General features: G+C 58.0%; 2 protein-coding genes across 4 annotated transcripts; both read right to left on the bottom strand.

The window, feature by feature from the left end:
* Nucleotides 1-550: 550 nt before the first annotated feature.
* Nucleotides 551-4,160, bottom strand: TGFB1I1 (transforming growth factor beta 1 induced transcript 1; the record flags this gene model as incomplete). Of its 3 annotated transcripts, none has more annotated exons than XM_079719391.1 (10): nt 4,065-4,160; nt 3,844-3,896; nt 3,607-3,749; nt 3,353-3,440; nt 3,131-3,251; nt 2,819-3,013; nt 1,855-2,028; nt 1,505-1,586; nt 1,057-1,205; nt 551-817 (listed from the first exon to the last, which is right to left on the bottom strand). In XM_079719391.1, the coding sequence occupies exons 1-10, from the start codon at nt 4,125-4,127 to the stop codon at nt 551-553; spliced, it is 1,335 nt and encodes a 444-aa protein (XP_079575517.1). In that variant the 5' UTR covers nt 4,128-4,160. The 3 variants fall into 3 exon arrangements, with proteins under 3 accessions (XP_079575517.1, XP_079575518.1, XP_079575516.1); XM_079719392.1 differs by having other exon boundaries at nt 3,131-3,236; nt 3,607-3,683; XM_079719390.1 differs by having other exon boundaries at nt 3,131-3,236; nt 4,065-4,142.
* A 4,035-nt stretch (nt 4,161-8,195) lies between these two features.
* On the bottom strand, nt 8,196-15,051 carry ARMC5 (armadillo repeat containing 5). Its single transcript, XM_079718884.1, has 6 exons — nt 14,562-15,051; nt 12,621-12,728; nt 11,736-12,522; nt 10,181-10,689; nt 9,382-9,514; nt 8,196-9,278 (listed from the first exon to the last, which is right to left on the bottom strand). Exons 1-6 carry the CDS (start codon nt 15,034-15,036, stop codon nt 8,459-8,461), a joined length of 2,832 nt encoding a protein of 943 aa, XP_079575010.1. The 5' UTR covers nt 15,037-15,051; the 3' UTR covers nt 8,196-8,458.
* Nucleotides 15,052-15,054: the final 3 nt, after the last annotated feature.

Below are 15,054 nucleotides of genomic sequence, written 5' to 3'. Positions count from 1 at the left end.
TGCAAGGGCTGAGTCTGAAGGTCCGGCTCCCGCCACAGGGCGGTGGCCTAGAACGTATCACGGGCTGGAGCCAGTATAAGGGCGGGGCGTCGCGACGCGAGGCACTCCCGCGCAGAGACACAGCACCTGTGTGACGTGGAATGTGTGTTTATGTAGGTAGAAAAAAGTGCACTGAGCAGTGAGGGGCGGGGAGAGGGACATCCTGGCCTGGCCTCGGATTCGTGGGAATTGCAAGGGCCCTCCTCCAGTCGGGGGGCTCCCTCAAGGCTGGGAATAAAGTGAAGGGCTCACGCGGGATCGCTTGCCAGTGTACGACCCACTTCGTGGGGCGCGTGGCCTTAGGATCGGCGGGGCTTTTTCTGAACTCGCCCATGGAGAACGTACAGCACCTTCGGGGCCGGTCCCTCCAGGGGGTGGGGCCTCACGGAGCTGGGCTGGGGGAGCCCCACGCTCTAAGAGCAAGGCCTTGGGGTCTGGAGAGCCCGGTCTTTTCGGGAAGGGCGAGGTTTTGGGGGCCGCGCTCTCCCAAAGGGGCGAGCCCGGCAGGCGGTCAGCCGAAGAGCTTGAGGAAGCAGGGCTGGCAGTAGGGCTTGCCCGCGCGCTCCTGGAAGGAGCCCTTGGTGAGCGGGCGCAGGCAGAAGGTGCAGGTGAAGTGGTCCGGATGGAAGCGGCGGCCCAGGGCCGACACGCATCGGCCGGTCACCGGGAGGCCACACGTGGCGCACAGCGACCCGCGCCGCGCGTGGAAATGGTTCTCGCACAGCGGACGGCCCTCGTGCTCAAAAAAGCTGCCTCCCGAGAAGGGCGCGAAGCATTCCTGGGGAAGGGCAACCGCGAAAGGATGGGTCAGCGCCGATCTCCAGACGAAATAACTTGCCTTACGAGCTGAATAACCCGTCCCCCCGTCCCAAGACCCCCCCGCAGCCCCTCGCACCGCCCTCAAAGGCGAAGCCTCGCCTCCCCAGGACCCTACTCTGAATAATCGCCCCGCCCCAGGCTCCTAGTCCCGCCCCGCGCTGGCCTGTCCCTCCCAGGCCCCGCCCCCCAGCCACTCACCCTGCAGACAAAACAGTCTGGGTGCCAGAGTGCGCTGAGCGCCGAGATGTAGTTATCCAGAATGGGGCCTTGGCAGCCCTGGCAGCGCGGGGCGAAGAGCTGCAGGAAGTCTCGGCGGCAGTAGGGGCGGCCCTCCCGCTCGTGGAAACCTAGGAGCGGGAACCGAGTAGGAGGAAGGAAAAGAGTGCGAGGTGGCACCAGGAGCCCCACAAAATCTGAGGCTATGGGGCCAGGGGAGGCGGTAGGCGGAGAGGGATGGGGTCTGGGGCGGGGCAGAGCGGGAACGGATGGGATGGGAACACACAGGTGGGACAGGTTGAAGCCAGGAGAGAGCAGGGGAAAATTCGCGGCCCCGAGGACTTCGGAGGTCGTAGTGAGCTGGCCCAAAGAGAGCAGGGAGGGATGTCGAGCGGACCCGCGGCTTTCAAGGTGGGAGTCAAGCTCTCACCCTCATCTCCGAAGGGCTCCCCGCAACTGACGCAGCAGAAATGCTCCGGGTGCCAGTGGGTGCCCAAGGCAGTAACCATCTTCTGCGGGGAATAAAAGGGAACACTCAGTGTGGCCCTCAACTTCTACTCCCCTCCCTCTTCCGCCCTGAACCTAGGTGAGTGGGTTGAAGTATGAGTGTAAGGTGTGGGAGACCTAAGCAGGAACTTGGGAATCAAAGAGAGAGGGCGAAGTCTAAAGGGCCGTGGACGAGAACGAGGGACGGGGCTGGGGTGGGCGTGGGGATGGGAGAAGTGTAAGTGGATGAGGCCCATCCCACAGGCGCCTGGGTGAGACAGAGGCGGGGCTCACGTGTCGGATGGGTTGATTGCAGAGGCCACATCGTGGGGAGAAGCGCTCGAAGTAGCACTCGGGACAGAAGGGAGCTCCATCCTTCTCGAAGAAGCTGCTGCCTCCCAGAGCTGTGGAACAGCCACCGCAAACGAAGTGCTCAGGGTGCCAAGCACGGCCAAGCGCCGTCACCACCTGCGAGTTGGGGGGTGAGGCCTGGGTCAGAGTGGCCCTCGGGCTGCCATGTGCCCAGTGAGTCAAGGTAGCACTTTTCGAATCTTATCTCTGAGCAATCAGGATGAAGAATCTAACGTTCAAGTCACTCAGTCTGTAAGTGATGGAGACTCAACCCGTCTTCCAGCACAGTGCCTAGGGCCCAGCATACTTTAGGAACCCACAAAAATGTTGTAGTTTCTTTTAAAATTAGAAGAAAAAATGAGCTAGGAGAAGAATGACTTCATATATAATACTAATATATTCATCTTTATACCAACACAGTCATAAAATGCAATTTTTAATATATTTTATTAATGGAAGAAGGGGCCCATGAAGGTGAAAGTGCTTAGGGCCCATGAAAATCATAATGCCACCCTGCTTTGCTGAGATTGGAAATTCTAGGATGGCAGTAGGGTGCTTTACCTAGCAGGAGGAACTAGGTCAACCACTGGGCACTGTTGCCAGTAACATCTGCTCAGTCGGTAAGCCAAGGACCGGAGCTCCTGAACCAGACTGGTGGGTGGAGCCAATGAGGCTTTTGTGGAGATTAATTGAGATGGGGGTTTGTAAAGGAGCCAGCATAGAGCCTGGCACACAGTAGGACCAGAATAATAACTGGATTGGAATTCTTACTCTGCCACTTACTTGCTGTGTGACTTGGAGCTTCAGTTTCCTCATCCATAAAATATGAACAACAATAATACCCACTGGCTCTCAGTAAAGATGGGTCTGTGGGTCTCTACTCCCTTATTCGCAGGGCTCCACTTACTTGCCCAGCAATGGGTTTATTGCAGGAGCCACAGAGGCCCTTGGCTTGGGTGGGTACACCTCGGCGGCTGAGGTCAGACTGAAGCAGCCCCAGCATGGTGTCTAGGCTGCCTTTGCCAGCGGGCCCTGGTGGGGAGGGGGAGCCCTCATTCACGGAGCTTGGCACTGGTGGCTGGGTTGGCCCAGAGGCCGGAAGCTGCAGCAGAGAGGACAGGAGAGTTGAGTCAGCAAGGCAGCAGATGTGGGAGGGTCTAAAATGGGTTGAGAGCCACAAATCCACACTGGCCCACCCCTCACTCCCTGAGTGACTCACATGATTCTGGACACGGAAGTCAGAGAGTGAGGCCATCAGCCTGTCTAGCTCCAGGGTGGCTGAGGTGGCCGAAGGTTTCGGGAGAACAGGGGATGGACTGGGAGGGCTGTGAAGAACACAACTTGTGTCAGCTTAGAGCCTCAGAGTAACGCTTCCTCCTGTAACTCAGGCATCCAGGACTGATCACCCCTCTCCCAGCCCTGCCAACTATGCCAAACTCACGGGCTGGGCCTTTTCTTGTCCTCAGATTGGTCTTCCTTCTGCTCCCCTGCAGTCTCCTTGCTAGATGGGAACTGAGACATTATTTCATCTGCAGAGAGGATAGAAGGGCACTGGACATGGGGCCATGCTCTAGCCTCCTTCCCAGTTAAGGTTTGTATCCCTTTAGCTGCTACTCTGGGAAGTCTATACCCACTTAGTGTCTGCCCTGCCCTGCCCCCCCATCCCATCAAGCCCTGCCCCAGTAACCCTGGTACCTGTGATGTTGAACTGAGTAGCATTAAGTTCCTGAAGCAACCGGTCTAGCTCACAGAGACCCGTGCCCAAGACACCACAGGAAGAGGAGAACGGAGGGGCTGCAGGGGCCGCAGGCTTCGGGGACCGAGGCTTGCATACCGTGCTGGGAAACAGGGTGGGGGACTGGGTTCAGGGGTGGGGAATACAAGCCTGAGTCTCAATTGGCTCCCTCATCCCCCAGTACCCAGCCCCCTCACCTGTACAGATGATCCTTGTCCCCGGAGGCTCCTGAAGATTCCCCGGACCCCATCTACAGAGAAGGACATATGTGTGGGATGATAGGCCTGTACTTTACTGTATTGTAAAGTACAGTACTGTACTTGCCTGTTCTGTACCGTACCCACTCAGGCCTAGATTCCCTTTGCCCCTGCCAAACCTGGCCCTAGTGGTTGCCCCAGTCCCCAGCATCTGATCTCACCTGTGTCAAAGGAGACGTGAGGGGCTCTGGGGGCCGCTCTTTTAGAGCCCCTGACCTTGGCATGTGAGAGGTTGTGGTCTCCAGGTCAGAGAGCAGGGCATCTGCAGGGAGAGGCCGTCAGGGTGAGAGGTTGGGAGGTCAAGGTTAAGGCAGAGACAGGGCCTTAAGAGATCAGAGAACAAGTGTTCTAAGTGGGCAGTGTTTGAGGAGGACGGAAGCCAGTATTAGGAGCAGAGGTCAAGTATCAGAAGAAACACAAAGCCAGACCAAGGCAGAGATGTGGAAGGGCAGCAAGGACTATTTATGATCAGAACATCCCACATGGCTCATCCTGAGATTCATATACAAATTCAGCTACCTGATTCTTTTATTCTCCGAATCTTCCGTAATGCAGTCAAAAGCGGCTTTTTACTGGAGCCAAATTTGGCTTCACCCCAAATTGCTCAGTTGGCTGTACGCCTGACACCAGCTTTTTGATTGGATGCTCTTTCTGCCACACCCCCTACACCTAAAGAGACCCCTCCAGCTCTGGCCCACCTCCAGACGCCACTGGGCTCCACCCTATGCACCTCATTGGTGAGTCTGCTGGGACCTGCTTTCTGATTGGCTTATTCTTCACCGTACCAGTGCCCGTTACCCCAGCTGAGCAGCACCCCCTACTGCAGGGTGCTGGAACCTTTTCTCTCCCACGAAGGGCACAGCCTTCCAGCCCCAGTTCTAACAGACAGGGAGGATGAGATGCCTGGGTGCTCTTTCCTGCCCCAAGACCGACTGACAGACAGACACACACACACACACACACACACACGCCGCCCCCTTCCCCTGCCCCCCACCCTCCATCCCCAGATCCGAACCCTTTGAACTCATTACCTTCCAGAATCTAGAAGTCCCTGCCCCTTTACTCTGCATCTCTGAGCGCCTTGGTGGAACACTTAACCTCTCCCTGGCATCTTGGCACTCATCTATTATACTTTCTGCCCCAAGGACCTGACCCCTACCATACTTAAGGGCCCTTAACTCTTTCCTTCCCAAAACCCTAGGGCAAGCCCATTTTCTTCTCCAGAACTTGATGTCATATTCTCCCTTCCCGTCTACTTTCCCAGTCCCTGGACCCAAGGTGCCTTTAACTCCTCCCTTCCCAGAGCTCCTGAGCCCAGGCGCCGACAGGCGCTGCGCCTCCCTGCCCATCCGTCCGCAGCCAGTGATGGAGGAGTGGAGCGAGGGAAGAAGGGAGGAAGCAGCCAGTCTGGCAAAGGCAGGAAGGGAGAGGCAGGAAGGGGGACGTGGAGTCGGAAAGGAGGCGCCGGCAGAGACCAGAAGCGAGAAGACAGGAGGCAGGGATGGAGAGATGCCGGGAGTGCGAGGGGGCGCCAGGATGGGGAAGCGGGTCCAGGCGGTGGGGAGGGACTGGGGACAAGGGGACCCGGGCCCCACTCACCCAGGTCCTCCATGACGGGGCGCGGGCAGACCGCGCGGGGCGAGCAGGGCGGGGGCCGTGTCCGGTGGGGGCGGGGGGCGGGGGGACGTCCGGGAGCTGGAGGCCCAGCCGTGACCATGTAAGGAAGCCGGGACCCGCTGGGATAGGGCTGGGGGGGGGGGGCAATGAACGGGAGAACCCGGGGTGGGGGCCTGAAAGGGAGGGAGGGCCCGGGGCCCCGGCCCACTCAGGCCCAGCCTGCTTGCTTGCTGCGGAGACGGCCACACCCCAGCCTTGGCCTCAGCTGCAGGGAGCCCCCGGCGGCCAGAGCCAGAGTAAGAAAGTGGCTCTTGCAGACTAAGCTGGGGATCCTCTGCCTGTGAGACCCTTAGACACAGACTGAGGCCCCCAAGCCCACCGCCACCCCAAAACTGAGTCCTAGACAGAGCTCCCCTCCCACCCAGGCTGTTCCTGGGAGCCTGCTCCAGACAGAGTTTTGGGGTTGGAGGTGGGAGTGATGTTCTAAGGATCAGTCAGATCCCAGGTTCAGAGACCTTCCCTTAGAGACCGTGACAATGACATAAACAGAGATCCCAAAGGGCACGCAAACTAGAGGCAAAGAAATCTCTCAGGGACAGAGAGACACAATGAACCCACCCACAGACTCTAAGCCATAGTGTTGGAAACAGACATACAGGCACAGGTAAACAGAAACCAAGGCCCAAGCCCCACACAGACTCAGGGGAAACACTCCCAGGCAGCCAGACCCCAGCCAGCCGTCCCCAGCACTGAGATGAGCCACACCTGTCCCCAAAGAGCCCTTTCTCAAGATACTGCTGAACATAGAGAAGAAAGCAAGACACAGACTCCAGCCACAAAGGAACAAGAGGCCTTCCCTGGACTGAGACCCTGAGAAATCAAGTCGGAAACGAGAAACGCTAGAGATAGGTGTGGACAGACCCAACAGGTGTGGCTGCAGCCACTGGACTGTGGGTCTCAACCCAGACCTGAGTCCAGATGTGAGCACTGGAATGGGGGCAGGGGGTTCCTCAACCCAGCAGTAAATCAGAACCTGGGAGCTTTTTTCAAAATACTGATGCCCAAGTCACCCTCCCCTCAGTCCAATTCAGTCAGAAAGGGCCCAGGCATCAGTATTTTTAAAAAGCTCTCTGCAGACTTCCCTGGCAGTCCAGTGGTTAGGACTCCATGCTTCCACTGCAGAGGGCATGGGTTGGATCCCTGGTCAGGGAACTAAGATACTGCATGCAGATCCCATATGCCGCATGTCACAAAAAAAAAAAAAAAAAAAAAAGAAGAAAAGAAAAAGAAAAAAAAAGCCAGAGAGAAATGAACAGATCCTTACATAAATATTTATATAATACATTAGTGGGAAAAAAAAAGCAGCTGGGTGTTTTGTTGTTTGTTTTTTTTTCCGGCACGCAGGCCTCTCACTGTTGTGGCCTCTCCCATTGCGGAGCACAGGCTCCAGACACGCAGGCTCAGTGGCCATGGCTCATGGGCCCAGCCGCTCCGCGGCATATGGGATCTTCCCGGACCAGGTCACGAACCTGTGTCCCCTGCATCGGCAGGTGGACTCTCAACCACTGCGCCACCAGGGAAGCCCTCTCTGGGTGGTTTTAAGGCACAGCCTGAGAACAGAGACCTGGACACTCCCTGAGGCACAGAGGCAGCAAGGGGCAACCTTAGCTCCCCAGAAGCTAGCTGACAGGCCCAGTCCAGACACTGTCCTCAAAGTCAGGCTGCCACCTAAGTGGCCAGTGATCTGGGAGCCGGATTATGGAGACTCTGCCTGGATGACCAAAGCAATGCAAGCCCTTTCCTCACCTGAATGCCAGCCTAGGGCTCCAGGTCCCTCTGGGCATGACTAAGGGCCTCAGGGGCTTGAAGAACACAGTAGGTCTTCCCTCAGAAAAATGGCAGGACAGTTGGCCCAAGAGATGAAAATGGATCCAGAGACTAAAGACCCACGATGGGTGAAGGGAACTGAGGAAACCATAATGCCAAGGTCTTGGATGTACATCCCCACACTCACATCCCCTCAGCACAACCCTCTTAGTCCTGATCAACGTCTGTGTCCAGCTGGGTGGCTATCTGAGCAATGAAGTAGCCTCAGCAGGAAGCAGGCTTCCCCTGGGGCCTAAAACCACATCCTCAGAAGCCTGGGAACTCAACCATATCCCAGGGCTCCAGGAACCAGCGCATAATTACTTACTAAACTCCTGGGCTTCCCTGGTGGCGCAGCGGTTAAGAATCCGCCTGCCAATGCAGGGGACACGGGTTTGAGCCCTGGTCCGGGAAGATACCACATGCCGCGGAGCAACTAGACCCGTGCGCCACAACTACCGAGGCTGCACTCTAGAGCCCGCAAGCCACAACTTCTGAGCCCACGTGCCACAACTACTGAAGCCTGCGCGCCTAGAGCCTGTGCTCCGCAACAAGAGAAGCCACCGCAATGAGAAGCCCGCGCACAACAAAGAGTAGCCCCCTGCTCGCCGCAACTAGAGAAAGTCCGCGAACATCAACGAAGACCAAATGCAGCCAAAAATAAATAAATAAAAAATTTAGAAAACAACTCCTGTATGCCAAGGGTGGCCTGTATTGAGACACAGAAACTGGGACAGGACCCTACTTGATGGGTGAAGGGGTTGGGGTACTACCACAGGAAGGTAAGCAGAGACACCACACAACAGGGGTAGCCAACTCCAAAGTGTTTAATTCCAACTCCAGAAAGCTGAGCCAGGCCAAGTGCCTGGGGGCCTGGGCGGCCCTCCATCTTGTGGCCCCCATGCCTCGCCTTGGCTTCTCACTCCTGAGCCTTCAGATCATCATCCTGGGGTCTCGGTCCACCCTGTCGTTGGTCCTTGACGGGGACCCCTTCTGCTCGGCCTCCTCCTGTGCCGCTCTGAGGGAGAACTCCTCACAGCCAACTCATCCTCGGGTCTCCTCCCAGGGGACATCAACCGTCTAGGCTGGGACCCTCGCTCCCCAATTCTACCCCCATCACCACAGCCAGGAAGGCCTCAGTTAGGGGCCCCGCCTCGTCGCCTGCTGCCTCCACAAGCCCCACCAGGGCCAGGGCCCGCTTCCGTGGGCACTGCCCCGGCCCCAGGGTCCAGCGAGCGCAGTGGGCAGCCAGCCGGGGCCGGCCCAGGCGGAAGACCTCACCCACTGACTCTGGGCCGCCCTGGGGTCCCAGGTGGATGCGGCCCACGGCTTCTTCCAGCTCCTCCTCCAGCCCAGGCAGCAGGAAACGGCCAGCAGCTTCCAGGGCTTCCTCAGCCTCTGAGCCCAGCAGGGGCTGGCCCGGCGGAGGGACGGGCCCCAGGGCAGCTCCGCAGCCCCGGCAGCCGTGCAAGTAATGCAGGACAGGCCTGGCTGCGCTGGGTGACAGGCCCCGCAGTGGCACTAGGTCCATGTGGGCTTCGGCAAAGCTGCCAGCTAGCAGGGCCCGAAAAAAGGGGGAGGCGGTGGCTGAGGCCGCTCGCTGGGCAGGGAGCCGGAGGCCTGAGTCCAGCAGGAAGTGGAGGTCAGGGGCCGGCGTGGGGGCGGGGCCCAGCAGAGGCTCATAGAGGCAAGGGGAGGGCGGGTCCAGGTCCAAGGGAATCGCAGGTAGGAGGGCCGGGCTCACACTGGGAGACACCAGGCCTTGGAGGCAGGAAAGGGAGTCCGCGGCAAAGAAGAGGAAGAGCGGGTGTGGAGCTGGCCGAGTGAGCGCTGAGAGGAGGAGACGGAGGCCACCCTGGTCCAGAAGCAGCCGGCGCCACAGAGAGGGCTTCCTTCGGGGAGAAAAGAGAACCTTTCAGAAGGTGGGAAAGGGCAGGGCTGGGGAACAGCAACCTTGCTCCCCCCACCCCTGCGAGGGACCCACGCCTCCCTCACCGACAGATGAAGGGCAGGGTGAGTGCGCAGGCCACGCGGTCCTCAGGGCTCCCAGAGAGCAGCAGGTGAGTGAGGGCGCCCACTCCAAAGGGCGATTCGGCCTGCACGGTCAGGTTCTGCAGCAGCATCTCACCTGCCGGGGTGGGCAGAGCAGGTCAGGCTAGGAGCTGGTATCCAAGATGGCGGTGGGATGGGCAAGACAGGCCTCTGGGTCCCCGAAAGGAACGGGGGCGAACAACCCCGGGGCAAGGAAGAGGGGGATGACTGAAGGCCCTGGAGGGATGGGGTCTGGACACTAGGAACTGGAGGTCAAGGGCAAGAACGGGGAGTGAGATGGTCAGGGAGTGAGTCTGGGCCCTCAAGGACTGAAACAGGGCACAGAAGCCTGGGCAGTCCCTGGCAGGGCTGGAAGGGGTGGTGGGGCCTGGGAGGACATGGTGCCTGAACCTGGGTTCACCATCAGTGGGCCCAGTGGTAGTCAAGGACAGTGCAGGAGTCCGGACAATGCGGAACCAAGAAGACACTGGGTAAGGAGACGAAGATAGGCACAATTCTAAGCTGTTCAGGCCAAGCCCAGTGCTGGGGTCTCTGGGCCCCAAGGCTCAGGCAGAGGCTGAAGAACTCTGCGTGTGGGGGACAGTGGAGCAGAAGGGAGTCCCTCCCCGCCACCACCTAGTGGCTGAGGTTGTCCAAACGGTGGGCAGTGGGTGGAGGAGGGCAGTGAGACAGCGGGTGAGCTGCAGGGCGCATGGAAGGCATGCAGGGGCGCGTGGCCTCACACGTGGGCAGAGAGACCCACCCAGCTCCCGGTGCTGGTGCTGGCTGCGGCGAGCGGGCCGGGCGCGCAGCGCGGGCCAGTCGTCGGGGGCGACGCCGAGCACGAGCCAGGCGCGCAGCAGCGCCGCCCCGTAGCTGCGCACGAAGGCCTCGAGGCAGGCGGGGTTGCAGGTGAGCCGCGCCAGGATGCGCAGCGCGCGGGGGCTCGGCGAGCCCGGCGCGCCCGTCACGTAGGCCAGCAGGCCGCACAGGGCCTGGCCGGTCACCAGCGCCCCGCTGGGGTCGGGAGCCTGGGAGAAGCGCGACAGCAGCAGCAGCGCTGGCCCCTCATGGCCCCAGGGCTCCTCGGGGGCAGTGGCAGCTGGGCTGCGGCTGGGTGGGCGCAGGGCGCGGGGCGTCCGCAGCGAGGTCGGGCCCAGGGAGGGGCTGGCCCGACCGGCCGGCTCTGGCGGCGGCGGACAGCGCTCTGGGGACCAGTCGGGAGAGATGTCTCCCGGGCCTGCAGCATAGCCCTCGGAGATCAGCCAGGACCTGCCGAGGGAGAAAGAGAGAATGGAACCCAGAGCCGAGGGGAGGGGGCAGGGCCAAAAGATGGGTTGTGCAAAAAGAGGTGACAGAGGCCAGGAGAGAGGGTGGGCCCGAGCGGGGGTCAGGGAAAAAGGGAGGTAGGGGCAAACCCCAGCTCATTCAGCAATTACTGATGCCTATTGTGTGCTAAGCCCCGTTTCAGGTGCTGGGGAGAAGCAGTGAGCAAAAGGTCCTGCCTCCTGGAGTCTATATTCTAGTGAGGAGAAACAGATAACAAAATAAGAAACCACAAGGTATGTTAGTGTGCAGTTAGTGTGGTGTGAAGTGATGCATATGGAGCAAAGTAAAAGGGAACAGAAAAGAGCCACGGGAGGGGAGAGCTGACATTTTAAAATTGGGTGCTGATGAGGGTGAGATCTAATCAAGGCATCTTGGAGGAAGAGTGCCCTAGGCACAGGGAACAATAACCAAAGAGGCCCTGAGATGGTACTTATCTGCCAGGTCCAAAAACTAGCTAGAAGGCCAGTGTGTAAGAGTACAGTGGGCACCAGGAAAGCAGTGGGAAATGAGGTCAGGAGTTCACAGAAGGCTGACGTTTACTGAGCGCTGCTTAGTGCCAGGTAAGGTGTAAAGTGCCCTCGTTTGATCTTTACAACAACTCTATGGGGTAGGTATGTATTATTCTTCGTTCTACTAACAAGGAATCCGATGCTCAGAGAAGTTAATTAACTTTCCTGAGATGACTCAGCTTGTAGGTGGTGGTACCAGAATAAGAACTTAGATGCCAGAAGGTATCATCAGAACCAGTGCGCATACTACCTTCCGGGGAACCTGTCTGGGCCCCAAAGTTCAGAGGTGCTGGGGTGGAGCCAAGGTCAAAGGTGGCCCCAAGGGAGAAGAGGTGTATTTAATGGGGACTGGAAAGTGGTCATGTTCAGTGAGAACAAGGAATTAGGAATCAGAGTCAATAAAAGTCTCACCGAGACAGAATGGGCGGAGAGTGAGGGTAGTGAAAAGACTCTACCCCACAGCATCAAGGGGGAACTCACCTGAGGCTTTGGAAGCTTCCGGCCTCTGCCCGCTCAGGAGTCCTCTCCTCAGGGAAGTCCCAGGAAGCAGCTTCTCTTCCCTCTTCTTCCTCATCACCAGCCTCACCACATAGTTGCCCAGCCAGGAGAGGTACAAGTCCCAGAGCCTGCAGCCGGCCCAGGGCCCCAGTATCATAGAGGAAGCCCACGAGGGCTGCCACAACACGAGGGTGCCAGGCGCTGGCACGAGGATCCCGCAGCAGGCCCATCAGCAGCTCCAAACCACCAGCATCCCGCAGTCGGGCCCGGTTGATAGCCTCCCGGCACAGCAGACACACGGCCCGCACCAGGGGCTGCTGGGAGGCTGGGCTAGCCCCGCTGGGGCCCCGGCGCCGCTGGAGTTCACCTAGTAGCACCTCCACACCACCAGCATTGCCCAGCGCAGGCCTTACCAGGCCCTGGGCGCACAGATTGGCAAGGATCAGGATGGCTGCCTCACGCACTGCTCTTTTGGGGTGGGAGGCCAGGCTGACCAGTGGGCCTAGTCCTCCACCCAGACTTAACTGCTCAGCACAGGCCCGGGAGCAGCCTCGACTCAGCTCCAGGAGGGCACGGACTAAGGCCAAGGTCAGCGCAGGGTCTGGGGCAGCGGCCAGAAGCTCGGCCAGCGGGCGCACCACTCCCTGCTTTGCCAGGGCCAGGCGGTGCTGGGGTGAGTCCGCCAGGTTGCGGAGGGCACGAACCACACTCTGGCGGCACTGTGAGTCCTGGCAGGCCGTCAGGCCCTCAACAAGCAGGGGAACAGCACCTAGAGAGGGAAGAAGACAGAAGGTGAGCGAGGACAGACACCCAAGCCCTTCTCCCACCCCCAAGCCCTAGGTGGCTCCACCCTCAGAGCCTGCTCACCAGCAGAGTGGATGTCCCCACAGCTCTCAGGTTCCATGGCTAAGTTCCCCAGAGCACGGGCTGTTCGGTTCTGGATGCTGTCTGTCTTCACACACTGAAGAATAGTCACTGCAAGAGGGTTTGGCCTCTTGAGGTTTCTACCCCTTCTTGTCTCTCTCATTAATCACCTCAAGAGCATGGCCTGAGAGAGTCAGGGAAGGCCTCCAGAATAGGCCTAACACCGTGGGGTCTGGAAGGTTAGACAGGTAGGTATTTGCTAGAAGGATGGTGGATGGGAGTGTTACAGGGCATTTCAGGTTTCGAAGTAATCTTTGCAAAGGCCCAGAGGTGAGATCTAGTGTTTATGCTATGACTTCATGAAGGGCCTTGATCAGGCCAAGGGCTCAGGACTTGAATGTGAGGGCACTGGGAGCCACACAGGGTTTTAAGAATGGAAGTGACATGATGAAATCTGGCAGCCATGGGGAGAATGGATTACAGGGGGAAAGAATAAGGCAGAGGGAGCAACATGGAGGCTGTTGCAATAGTGAGAAGACAGCTTGACCCAAGTCAGCTACCAGCACAGCCCAGCACAGTCTCTGGGCACGTGATGGAAGAAGGCAAAGAAGTGGATGGGTTCAGGAGATATTTAAAATACAAAAGAGTGAATGAATGATAGGGGTTATACACTAACAACAAAACTTATATTTATTGAGGACTTATTAATGTGCCAGGTCTCTTGTCAATGAAAATTTAAAATATATTAACGTTTTATTTTATCAAAAAAATTAAGATTTTGGGCTTCCCTGGTGGCGCAGTGGTTGAGAGTCCGCCTGCTGATACAGGGGACGCGGGTTCATGCCCCGGTCCGGGAGGATCCCACGTGCCGCGGAGCGGCTGGGCCCGTGAGCCATGGCCGTGGAGCCTGTGCTCGACAACGGGAGAGGCCACAACAGTGAGAGGCCCGCGTACCGCAAAAAAAAAAAAAAAAAAAAAAAAAAAATTAAGATTTCATCAAAATAGGCATAATTTCATAGCTGGCAATGAAGTGTAAACTGTGTTCATAACATTGCCACTAGAAGGCGCCAATTTAGCTGGTAAACAGAAAAGCTTGCTATCTTTTGTTAGGATTTGTTCTTTTTTAAAAAATTGAAGTGTAGTTAATGTACAATATTAAATAAGTTTCAGGTGTACAATACAGTGATTCACAAATTTTAAAGGTTACACTCCATTTATAGTTATAAAATATTGGCTTAGAATTTGTTCTTTTTTTTTCTGGCTGTGCCACAAGGCTTGCGGAATCTTAGTTCCCCGACCAGGGATCAGAACCCAGGCCCCAGGAGTGAAAGTGCCGAGTCCTAACCACTGGACGCCAGGGAATTCCCAGGATTTGTTCTCACTGTGCTAGTTTTTAATAACTAGAAGTACCCAGACTTAGATATCTGCGTTCTATCTTTGTATTTCATTTTCTCCCTATTCCAGTCTTTTGAGGTAGCTATTACTCCATTTTACAATCCTAGCCTCGGATGGGTCTAGGTGACTGCAGAGCCCACATTCTCAACCACTACACTTTCTGACCCCCAGCTCATCAAATGGGATTTCAGAGCCCTGCACAAGGCTGGACACAGTAGGCACTGAGTGCCTGCTATGAACATAAATGGAGAGTAAGAATCATTTGAGAGTCATCAAATAACCCTTTGGCCTCCACCAGCCCAGATGCGAGAGAGGTGCTCCACAACCAATACCCAGGTAATTGGCATCTGATCTAAGAGGGCTAGGGTATAATTTATAGAGAGAGCAGTGACGTCACGGGTCATGACATCATGAGAGCTGCGGGCGCTGCGCCGTCAGAAAGCACGATATTCCAGGCTACAACACAAAGAACTCAAGACTCCGCCCAGGCCCAGACACAGACAGAGGTGTGGGTAGAATCCTTCTAGGAAATGGGGGCGGAGCACTTACCCAAAGGGATGATGCCTCCGAGTCTGCGCACTTCAGCCCGGCACTCCCCTTCCGTACAGCAGTTGGCTAGGATGCTGAGCGCCAAGTCCAGCGTCTTGCGCAGGCGCGCTGGTGGCGAGGGCGTCGATGACGACGCAGCAGAGGGGGCGGGGCCCGGAGAAGGGGCGGGGCCAGAAGCCGCTGACTCGACCGACGAGGGGGCGGAGCCTGGGCCAGCCTGGGACGGGGCGGGACCCGCTGCAGCCGCTCGCCTTAGCAGCAGGAGAAGGGGGCGGAGCCCGCCGCGTGCCCGGAAGCGCTCGATTCCCCCAGCTGCCTTGACGTGGCGCGTACGGAGGGCTAAGAGCGCACGGCCCAAGGGTGTCTCGTTGGTAGCTGTGTCCTTTCCCCCACCTAGACCCTCCCCGGCCGCCGCCGTGAGCTGCGCGAGGCAGAATGAGAGCGAGTCCGCGGGGCTTAGCTTCGCAGCCGCCATCTTGGCTCAGGCCTAAGG

The sequence above is a fragment of the Hyperoodon ampullatus genome (genome assembly GCF_949752795.1).
Source record: "Hyperoodon ampullatus genome assembly, chromosome: 14".
In the NCBI taxonomy this organism is placed as follows: Eukaryota; Metazoa; Chordata; class Mammalia; order Artiodactyla; family Ziphiidae; genus Hyperoodon; species Hyperoodon ampullatus.
The sequence above is the reverse complement of the archived record's forward strand: the minus strand, read 5'-3'. Positions and strand labels throughout refer to the sequence as shown.